This window comes from Dromaius novaehollandiae, chromosome 39, assembly GCF_036370855.1.
Source record: "Dromaius novaehollandiae isolate bDroNov1 chromosome 39, bDroNov1.hap1, whole genome shotgun sequence".
Classification (NCBI taxonomy): Eukaryota; Metazoa; Chordata; class Aves; order Casuariiformes; family Dromaiidae; genus Dromaius; species Dromaius novaehollandiae.
The window spans coordinates 180,246-191,129 of NC_088138.1; the positions used below are offsets into that span (position 1 = coordinate 180,246).

The following is a 10,884-nucleotide window of genomic DNA, read 5'->3' on the forward strand; positions in this document are numbered from 1 at the left end:
GGGCCCCCGGGGGGGTCCCGGGGGGTTTGGGGGGGTCCCGCCGCCCCCCCAGCGCCCGGCGGCCCGCAGGCATCGCGGGGGACTGGAAGAACCACCTGACGCCGGAGCAGAGCGCCCGCTTCGACCGCGTCTACCGGCAGCGCATGGCCGGGCTGGGCGTCGCCTTCCCCTGGGACGCCCCCGCGCCCCCCCCCGCGCCCCCCCCCGCGCCCGAGCCCGCGGCCGCCCGCGACCCCCCCGACGCCGATGCCGACGCCGACGCCGACGCCCAGCCCCCGCCGCAGCCCTGAGCCGGGAGGGGGGCCGGACACCTGGGCCCTCTGCTCGGCTGGGGGGGTCGGGGGGCACCTCAATAAACCTGCTCGGCTGGGGGGGGTCGGGGGGGGGGCAGCTCTGTTGGGGGGGGGGACGCCCCTGGGTACTATGGGGTGCCCCAGGGGGTCTTTGGGGTGCTCTTGGGGTGCCCCCGAGGGTCTCTGGGTGCCCCGGGTGCTGTGGGGTGCCCCGAGAGGTCTTGGGGTGCCCCTGGGGGGGTCTTGAGGTGCTCCTGGGGGTCTTGGGGTGCTGCGGGGGGTCCTGGGGTGCCCCTGAGGGTCCTGGGGTGCCCCTGGGGGTCTTTGGGTGCTGCTGGGGGTCCTGGGGTGCCCCAGGGGGTCTTTGGGGTGCTCTTGGGGTGCCCCCGAGGGTCTCTGGGTGCCCCCAAGGGGCCTTTGGGTGCTGCTGGGTGTCTTGGGGTGCCCCTGGGGGTCTCTGGGTGCCCCTGGGGGTCCTGGGGTGCCCCTGAGGGTCCTGGGGTGCCCCAGGGGGTCTTTGGGGTGCTCTTGGGCTGCCCCGGGGGTCTCTGGGTGCCCCCAAGGGGCCTTTGGGTGCTGCTGGGGGTCTTGGGGTGCCCCTGGGGACTTTGGGGTGCTGCTGGGGGTCTTGTGGTGCTCCTGGGTGCTGTGGGGTGCCCCTGGGGGGGTCTTTGGGTGCTGCTGGGGGTCTTGGGGTGTCCCCGAGGGGTCTTGAGGTGCCCCTGGGGGGGTCCTTGGGTGCCACTGGGTGTCTTGGGGTGCTCCTGCGTGCTGTGGGGTGCCCCACGGGGTTTTTGGGTGCCCCTGAGGGGTCCCGGGGTGCCCCGGGGGTCTTGGGCTGCCCTGGGGGGGGTCTCTGGGTGCCCCGGGGGGTCTTTGGGGTGCTCTTGGGGCACTCCTGAGGGTCTCTGGGTGCCCCTGGGGGTCTCGGGCTGCCCCGGGGGGGTCTCTGGGTGCCCGGGGGGGTCTCTGGGAGCCCCTCAGGGCTGGGGCCTGGCCTGGTGGGAGACGCTGCTCCGGCCGCTCCACGGGCTCCCGGCGCCGGTCCGGGGGGGCGGCAGGTGCCGCTGCCGAAGGTCTCGGGGTGCGGGGGGGGGCCCGACCCCCCCAACCCCCGCCGCGGCCCCCCGACCTGCGGGGACAAACAGGCGCAGCTGGGGGGGAAACAGGCGGCGCCGGGGGGAAACAGGCGGCCACGCTGCTGCCCGCGGGTGCGTCGAGTCCACGCTCTGGTTCCCCAACAAGATTCTTTATTTCCTTTTTAAAAAACCCTTAGAAAAGGTAAAAAAAGGGGCCGAGAGGGGCCCGAGTCAATAAATTACCGCGGGCGGCTCCGGCCCGGCTCCGCGCCGGGCTTTGCCGCGGGCCCGGGGGGGCGGGAAGACCCGGGGCGGATCCCCGCGCGGAGCGGAGCGGCCGCGGGGCCGTTAACTTAAGGCATTCAAAATAACGTTAATTAATAATAATAATAATAATAACAATAACAATAAAAATAAAATAAGGACAATAATAGAATAACGGAGACCGGAGGGAAATAAATAAATAAATAGCGCGGTGCATAAATAGGCCGGCTGGGCCCGGGGGGGGCGGGGGGGGACGCCGGCCCCCCCGCCGCGGGGCCCCTCACAGCTTGTTGCGCAGCAGGACGAGGGCGCGCGAGGCCCAGTCCAGGTAGAGGTGGAGGCTGTGGAAGACGGCGTGGCTCGCCTGCACCGCTGCCCACGGGGAGCCCGGCGGCGGCAGCGGCGGCTGCGGCTCGCTGGGGCGCGCCAGGCTCAGGCGGGACAGCTGGGGGGGCGGCGGGGGGGGGTGAGCGGCCGGGGAGGGGGCACACGCGTGGGCGCCGGTCACGCGTGTGCGGAGCGGCCGCCTGCGTGTGTCCGTGCGGCGCGGGGCGCACACGCGTGTGCAGGCGGCAGCGTCCCCCCCCCCCCCTCCGCCCCGGCAGCCGCCAAAGCCCCGCCCTGGCGCGCAGGCCACGCCCCACGGTGCAGAAGCCCCGCCCCACGAGGCAGGGCCACACACTACACAAGCCCCGCCCCACCCCAAGCCACGGCAGCAGTGAGGCCCCGCCCACCCCGCAGAAGCCCCGCCCCACCGCAGGGAAGCCCTGCCCAGCAGTGGAGCCCCACCCACCCCGCGGAAGCCCCGCCCCACCGCAGGGAAGCCCTGCCCCTCGGTGCAGCCCCGCGGGAGCCCCGCCCACCCCTCAGCCCCGCCCCGCCCACCCCTCAGAAGCCGCGCCCACCCCTCAGCCCCGCCCCGCCCACCCCTCAGAAGCCGCGCCCACCCCCAGCACAGCCCCGCCCACCCCTCAGAAGCCCCGCCCACCTCACGGCACAGTGCCGCCCACCCGCGGCAGAGCCCCGCCCGCCCCACTGCAGCCCCGCCCGCCCCTCAGAAGCCCCGCCCACCCCGCGGCAGAGCCCCGCCCCTCCCCGCGGCAGCCCCCTGCAGCCCCGCCCACCCCGCGGCAGAGCCCCGCCCCTCCCCGCGGCAGCCCCGCCCCTCCCCGCGGCCGTACCAGGTGGTCGAGGCGGCGCAGCAGGCGGTCGAGGCGGCCGTGCAGGGCACCGAGCTCGGGCTCGAGCGGGCGCAGCGCCGGCCCCGCGCGCCGCAGCCAGTCCAGGTGCCGCTGGTAGCGCTGCAGGTCGCCGCTCAGCCGCGCCAGCGCCCCCGCCGCCTGCCCGGACCCCCCCCCCGGCAGTGTCACCCGCACCGGCAGTGTCACCCCCCCCGGCAGTGTCACCCGCACCGGCAGTGTCACCCGCACACCCCACGCAGGGGACCCGCCATCCCCCCGCCCACCCACCCGCGGGCACCTGCGCTCCCCCGGCCCCACGGAGCCCCGGCTCCCCCCGCACCCCCACCCAGGGCCTTGGGGGACCCGGGTGTCCGAGCCCCCCCGCCCCATGGACCCACAGAGCCCCGGGGGACCCCGGCTCCCCCCGCGCCCCCACCCAGGGCCTTGGGGGTCCCGGGTGTCCGGGCTCCCCCCACACCCCCACCCGAGGACCTGGGGGGCTCCCAGGGACCCCAGCTCCCCCCGCACCCCCACCCGAGGGCCTCGGGGGTCCCAGGTGTCCAGGCTCCCCCCACCCCATGGACCCAGGGGGCTCCCAGGCGTCCAGGCTCCCCCCACACCCCCACCCCATGGACCCAGGGGGCTCCCAGGGACCCCGGCTCCCCCCGCGCCCCCACCCAGGGCCTTGGGGGTCCCGGGTGTCCGGGCTCCCCCCACACCCCCACCCGAGGACCTGGGGGGCTCCCAGGGACCCCAGCTCCCCCCGCACCCCCACCCGAGGGCCTCGGGGGTCCCAGGTGTCCAGGCTCCCCCCACCCCATGGACCCAGGGGGCTCCCAGGCGTCCAGGCTCCCCCCACACCCCCACCCCATGGACCCAGGGGGCTCCCAGGGACCCCGGCTCCCCCCGCGCCCCCACCCAGGGCCTTGGGGGTCCCGGGTGTCCGGGCTCCCCCCACACCCCCACCCGAGGACCTGGGGGGCTCCCAGGGACCCCAGCTCCCCCCGCACCCCCACCCGAGGGCCTCGGGGGTCCCAGGTGTCCAGGCTCCCCCCACCCCATGGACCCAGGGGGCTCCCAGGCGTCCAGGCTCCCCCCACACCCCCACCCCATGGACCCAGGGGGCTCCCAGGGACCCCGGCTCCCCCCGCGCCCCCACCCAGGGCCTTGGGGGTCCCGGGTGTCCGGGCTCCCCCCACACCCCCACCCGAGGACCTGGGGGGCTCCCAGGGACCCCAGCTCCCCCCGCACCCCCACCCGAGGGCCTCGGGGGTCCCAGGTGTCCGGGCCCCCCCCACCCCATGGACCCAGGGGGCTCCCAGGCGTCCAGGCTCCCCCCACACCCCCACCTGAGGACCCGGGGGGCTCCCAGGGAGCCCGGCTCCCCCCACACCCCCACCCGAGGGCCTCGGGGGTCCCAGGTGTCCGGGCCCCCCCCCCATGTACCCAGGGGGCTCCCAGGGACCCCGGCTCCCCCCACACCCCCACCCGAGGGCCTCGGGGGTCCCAGGTGTCCGGGCTCCCCCCCCCCGTCCCCCCGCACCCCCCGGCCCCCCCGCGGGCGCACCGGGATGCTGGCCAGCTCCAGGGCGCCCATGGCGAGGACGGGCAGCGAGTCCAGCTTGTGCTCCCCCTCCGCCGGGAACCGCGACTTCTGCGGGGGCACCGGGGGGGGGGGTCAGCCTGCCCCCCCGCACCGCCCGGGGGCTGTGGGGGGGGGGGCGCCGCGCCGGGGGGCAGGGGGACGGGGGACGGGGGGGGCAGTGGGGCAGGACGCCGTGGGACAGGGGGGCAGCGCGGGCAGGGGGGGCCCGGGGGGGGTAGCATGCCGTGGGGCAGGACGCTGCAGAGCAGGACGCCGTGGGGCAGAGGGGGGGCATGACAGGGCGGGGGGGCACAGGGGGCAGGACGCCGCAGGGCGGGGGGGCATGGCAGGGCGGGGGGGCACAGGGGGCAGGACGCCGTGGGGCAGAGGGGGGGCATGGCAGGGCGGGGGGGCGCAGGGGGCAGGACGCCGCAGGGCGGGGGGGCGCAGGGGGCAGGACGCCGTGGGGCAGAGGGGGCACCGCGGGCGGGGGGGACGTGGGGGGCAGGGGGATGCCGTGGGGCGGGGAGGGGGGCACCGCGGGGGGGGCACCGCGGGGGGGGCTCACGTACGAGGAGGGCGAGGAAGGCCTTGGTGTCGCTGAGCAGGGCCTTGGCCAGGCTGACGACGCCGTCGAGGTCGGCGCGGGCGTCGGGGGGCCGCGGGCGGGGGGCGGCCGCCGCGGGGCCCGGCCACAGGCTCAGCAGCGCCAGCAGCACCCGGCACGCCGCGCCTGCAACGACACCGGCCGGGGCTGGGGGGGGGCTGCGGGGGGGGCTGCGGGGGGGGCCGGGGGGGCCCCCACCAGGGAGCCCCACGGCGAGGAGCCCGCGGACCCCCGGAGCCCCACGGCGAGGAGCCCGCGGCGACCGGCAGCCGGAGCGGGGGGAGACCGCGGCGAGGAGCCCTGCGAGAGCCTACAGCCGCCAAACAGTGCAAGAGCCTACAGCCCCAGAGCGGTGTGAGCCTACAGCCGCCAAACAGTGTGAGCCTACAGCCACTGAACAGTGCGAGAGCCTACAGCCACCAAACAGTGCAAGAGCCTACAGCCCCAGAGCAGTGTGAGCCTACAGCCGCCGACGGTGTGAGCCTCCAGCTGCCAGACGGTGTAAGAGCCTACAGCCGCCAAACGGTGTGACAGCCTACAGCCCCAGAGCGGTGCAAGAGCCTCCAGCTGCCAGTGTGAGACCCTACAGCCACCAAACAGTGTGAGAGCCTACAACCATGGAGCAGTGTGAGAGCCCACAACCACCACACAGTATGAGAACCTACAGCCCCGGAGTGGTGTGAGAGCCTACAGCCACCGGACAGCGTGAGACCCTGCAGCCCCGGAGCGGTGTGACCCCCTACAGCCCCCAACGGTGCGGGACCCCCCAGGCAAGCGCACCGGGACGAGCCGGCGGCCGCGGAGCAGCGCGGGACCCAGCTGCTGGCGGAGCCGCAGCACTCGGAGCAGCCCCGTGCCGGTGCCGGTGCCGGTGCCCGGGGCGGTGCAGGATGGTGCAGCGCACCGGGAGGTCCAGGCGCGGGGCAGCCCCGTGCCGGTGCCGGTGCCGGTGCCCGGGGCGGTGCAGGATGGTGCAGCGCGCTGGGAGGTCCAGGCGCGGGGCAGCCCCGTGCTGGTGCCGCTGCCCGGGGCGGCACGACACAGCGTGAGGTCCGGGCGCGGGGTGCAGCCCGGTGCCGGTGCCGGTGCCGGTGGCAGTAGCAGGGGCGCGGGGCAGCGCGGGGCAGTGCAGCGTGAGCTCCAGGCACCCGGTGCAGCCCAGGGCCGGTGTTGGTGCCCGAGGCAGCGCGGCGCAGTGTGCGGTCCGGCTGTGGGGCAGCCCGGTGCCGGTGCCGGCGGCAGGAGCAGGGGCGCAGGGCAGCGTGAGGTCCAGGCGCGGGGCAGCCCGGTGCCGGTGCCGGTGCCGGTGCCCGGGGCGGTGCAGGATGGTGCAGCACGGCGTGAGGTCCAGGCACGGGGCAGCCCGGTGCCGGTGCCGGTGTTGGTGCCGGCGGCGCGGCGCGGTGTGAGGTCCGGCGCGGGGCCGCGGCGGGCGGTGGAAAGAGTGATGCGGGGCGGTGAGTCAAGGTGGTTTCATGGAAAAGGCGCCGTGTGCGCCGAGGCGCCGCTCCCCGCGGGGGAGCCCGCGGCACCGCTCCAGCGCCCTGCGCCTCCGCCGCGCCCCCCGCCGCCGCCGCGGCCCCGTGTGTGTGTGCGTGGCCGGCTGTGTGTGCGTGTGTGCGTGTGTGTGTGTGCACAACCTGTGTGTGCACAAGTATGTGTCCACGCGTGCCCGTGTGCAGTGTCCGTGCCTGCACACGCGTCTGTGCAAGCACGAGAGTCCGTGCGCGTGTCCACGCATGCACACGCGTGTGCATGCACCTGCGTCTGTGTGTGCACACGTGTCCGTGCGTGCATCTGTGTGTCCACGCGTGCGTGTGTCCGTCTATGCACACGTGTGTGCCTCCCGGCACGCGCACACCTGGCTGTGCACGTGTATGTGTGTGCGTGTGTGTGCGTGTGTGTACACACACCTGTGTGTCTCCATGCACGCAAGCGGGTGCCCGTGCACGCACACCTGCGTGTGCATGTGCGTGTCCATGTGCATGTGTGTGTGTCCGTGCACGCACACCCGTGTCCCCCCGCACAAGCGCGCGCTGTGCCGTCCCTGTGCGTCTCCAGGTGCGTGCGCCCCGCGGGGCCGGGACCTGCGCCGGGCGGGAGCCGGGGCCGCGCCGCCCTGCACCGCGCTACACCGGGCTGCGCTACACCGTGCCGGGCCACACTGTACCGTGCCACACCATGCCATGCTACACCATGCTGTGCCACACCGCACTGTGCTACACCGCGCCGTACCGCACCGTCCCGTGCTACACCGTGCTGCACCACACCGTGCCCTGCCGCACCGCACTGTACCCTGCTGCACTGCACTGTGCCGTCCAACACCGTGCCGTGCTGCCCCACGCCGCGCTGCACCGCGCTGTGCCGTCCAACACCATCCTGTGCAACACCGCGCTGGGCTGCACCGCGCTGTGCCGTCCAACACCGTGCCGTCCAACACCGTGCCGTCCAACACCGCGCTGTGCTGCACCGCACCAAGCCGTCCAACACCATCCTATCCAACACCATCCTATCCAACACCGCGCCGCGCCGTGCCGTGCCGTGCCGTGCCGTGGTGCCCCACGCCGTGCCGTGCCGTGCCGTGCCGTGGTGCCGCGGCGGGCGCGGGCGCCGCGGGCAGGTGCGCTCAGCGCGCAGGAATGAGCGGCGCGGCGGGCCGGGGCCGCTTGCGGTTTGAGGCGCGGCGGCGGCGGCGGCGGCGGCGGCAGCTGCCGGGGCCCCGGGGCGGCGCTGGCCCGGCGGGGCGGCGGGGGTCCGGGGGCCCGGGCGCCCCGGGGCGGCGGGGGGCGGCGGGGGGCAGGGTCCGGGGCGGCACTTACTTGCCATGACGGGCGGCGGCGGCGGCGGAGCGGGGGCCGGGCAGCCCCGGGGAGGCGGAGGGAGCGCGGCGCGGGTCCCGCATGCCGCCCGCCGCGCGCCGGCCCTTATATCGCGGTGCGGCGCGGCGCGGCGCGGCCGCCGATGACACACGCCTGAGTCACGGCTTTTCCATTCGCGACGCACCGGCCGCGAGCAGCGCCGAGCGCCGGCGGCCCCGACGGCTGCGGCCGCGGCCCGGGGGGGGGACGGGGGCCGGGGGCCGGGACACGGGACGGGCCCCCCCGGGCGGTGCGGGGGGGCGGCCCGGGGCGGGCGGGGCTGAGCGGCCCGGCCCCCGCCCGGCCCCCGCCCCGCCCGCCGCCGTCGGGGCCGCCGGAGCCGCTGCGCTGCGCCGCGCCGCGCTGCCCGGGGGGGCCGCTGCTCCCGGGGGGGGTCGCTGCTCCCGGGGGGGGTCGCTGCTCCCGGGGGGGTCCCTGCTCCGGGGGGGGGTCGCCGCCCCGCTCCCCTCCGCCCGCTGCCCCGCGGCCACGTCAGTGCCGCCCCCGCGCAGCGCCGGGACCGACCGGCTCCCGCCGCCCCCCCCCCCAGACCCCCCCGGAGCGGCGGGGCCGGGGCAGCGCGGGGCCCCCCCGCCGCACGGGAGCCCCCGACGGCCGGGGACTGCCCGCGCCTCCGCTGCCGGGGGGGGGACTCGGACGCCTGGGCCCCTGCGCGGGGGGGAATCAGACGCCTGGGCCTCTGCAGGGGGTCCCGGACGCCTGGGTCCCTGCGGGGGGGGGGGCCGGACGCCTGGGCCCCTGCGGGGGGGCGGCTGAGTCAGGGCCGTGCGAGCGGGGGGCAGGCCGGGCCGGGCCGGGCCGGGCCGGGCGGGGGGGGGGGGCCGGCGTGGGCCGCGGCGCCCAGCTGCCCCCCCGGGGCAGTTGCACAACGGCAGCGCGGGGCAGGTACCGCCCCCCCCGCGCTGACTCAAAGCCCCCCCGGCTCCGCGCGGCCTCCGAGTCACCGGCCGGCCGCAGCCGCGGGACCCCCCGGCCCGGCGATGTGTCACCCCCCCCCGGCCGCCGCGCGCGTCACCGCCGCCCCCCCGGGCCGGGCCTGTGCCGGGGCCTGCGCCTGCTCCCGCGCCCGCTCCCGGCCCCAACCCCGGCCCCAACCCCGGGCTGTCGGCCGGGCGCTGGGGCAGCGCGTGCCCACGGCGAGCACCCGCAGCGCACAGCCGCGTTGTGTACCCCCGGCGAGCACCCGCAGCGCACAGCCGCAGCGCACAGCCGCGTTGTGTACCCCCGGCGAGCACCCGCAGCGCACACCCGCGTTGTGTACCCCCGGCGAGCACCCGCAGCGCACAGCCGCGTTGTGTACCCCCGGCGAGCACCCGCAGCGCACAGCCGCAGCGCACAGCCGCGTTGTGTACCCCCGGCGAGCACCCGCAGCGCACACCCGCGTTGTGTACCCCCGGCGAGCACCCGCAGCGCACACCCGCGTTGTGTACCCCCGGCGAGCACCCGCAGCGCACACCCACAGCACACAGCCGCGTAGTGTACCCCCGGCGAGCACCCGCAGCAAACACCCGCGTTGTGTACCCACGGCGAGCACCCGCAGCGCACAGCCGCGTTGTGTACCCCCGGCGAGCACCCGCAGCGCACAGCCGCAGCGCACAGCCGCGTTGTGTACCCCCGGCGAGCACCCGCAGCAAACACCCGCGTTGTGTACCCCCGGCGAGCACCCGCAGCGCACAGCCGCGTTGTGTACCCCCGGCGAGCACCCGCAGCGCACAGCCGCAGCGCACAGCCGCGTTGTGTACCCCCGGCGAGCACCCGCAGCAAACACCCGCGTTGTGTACCCCCGGCGAGCACCCGCAGCGCACAGCCGCGTTGTGTACCCCCGGCGAGCACCCGCAGCGCACAGCCGCAGCGCACAGCCGCGTTGTGTACCCCCGGCGAGCACCCGCAGCAAACACCCGCGTTGTGTACCCCCGGCGAGCACCCGCAGCGCACAGCCGCGTTGTGTACCCCCGGCGAGCACCCGCAGCGCACAGCCGCAGCGCACAGCCGCGTTGTGTACCCCCGGCGAGCACCCGCAGCAAACACCCGCAGCACACACCCGCGTAGTGTACCCCCGGCGAGCACCCGCAGCACACAGCCGCGCTGTGTATCCCCGGCGAGCACCCGCAGCGCACACCCGCAGCGCACAGCCGCGTTGTGTACCCCCGGCGAGCACCCGCAGCGCACAGCCGCAGCGCACACCTGCGTTGTGTACCCGCGGCGAGCACCCCCGGCAAACACCCGCAGCACACACCCGCGTTGTGCACCCCCGGCGAGCACCCGCAGCGCACACCCACAGCACACAGCCGCGTAGTGTACCCCCGGCGAGCACCCGCAGCGCACAGCCGCGTTGTGTACCCCCGGCGAGCACCCGCAGCGCACACCCACAGCACACAGCCGCGTAGTGTACCCCCGGCGAGCACCCGCAGCAAACACCCGCGTTGTGTACCCACGGCGAGCACCCGCAGCGCACAGCCGCGTTGTGTACCCCCGGCGAGCACCCGCAGCGCACAGCCGCAGCGCACAGCCGCGTTGTGTACCCCCGGCGAGCACCCGCAGCGCACAGCCGCGTTGTGTACCCCCGGCGAGCACCCGCAGCGCACAGCCGCAGCGCACAGCCGCGTTGTGTACCCCCGGCGAGCACCCGCAGCAAACACCCGCAGCACACACCCGCGTAGTGTACCCCCGGCGAGCACCCGCAGCACACAGCCGCGCTGTGTATCCCCGGCGAGCACCCGCAGCGCACACCCGCAGCGCACAGCCGCGTTGTGTACCCCCGGCGAGCACCCGCAGCGCACAGCCGCAGCGCACACCTGCGTTGTGTACCCGCGGCGAGCACCCCCGGCAAACACCCGCAGCACACACCCGCGTTGTGCACCCCTGGTGAGCGCCCACGGCAAGCGCCCACGGCGCACACCCGCATTGTGTACCCCCAGCGAGCACTCACAGCACACAGCCACAGCGCACACCCGCATTGTGTACCCCTGGCGAGCACCCATGGCGCACACCCGCAT

The 10,884-nt window shown here is 76.5% G+C and overlaps 1 protein-coding gene across 1 annotated transcript; it reads right to left on the reverse strand.

Annotated features, from left to right (window-relative positions):
• Window positions 1-1,534: 1,534 nt before the first annotated feature.
• IL11 (interleukin 11) lies at window positions 1,535-10,884 on the reverse strand. Its single transcript, XM_064503610.1, has 5 exons — window positions 10,818-10,884; window positions 4,975-5,135; window positions 4,385-4,471; window positions 2,818-2,976; window positions 1,535-2,081 (listed from the first exon to the last, which is right to left on the reverse strand). Exons 1-5 carry the CDS (start codon window positions 10,882-10,884, stop codon window positions 1,917-1,919), a joined length of 639 nt encoding a protein of 212 aa, XP_064359680.1. The 3' UTR covers window positions 1,535-1,916.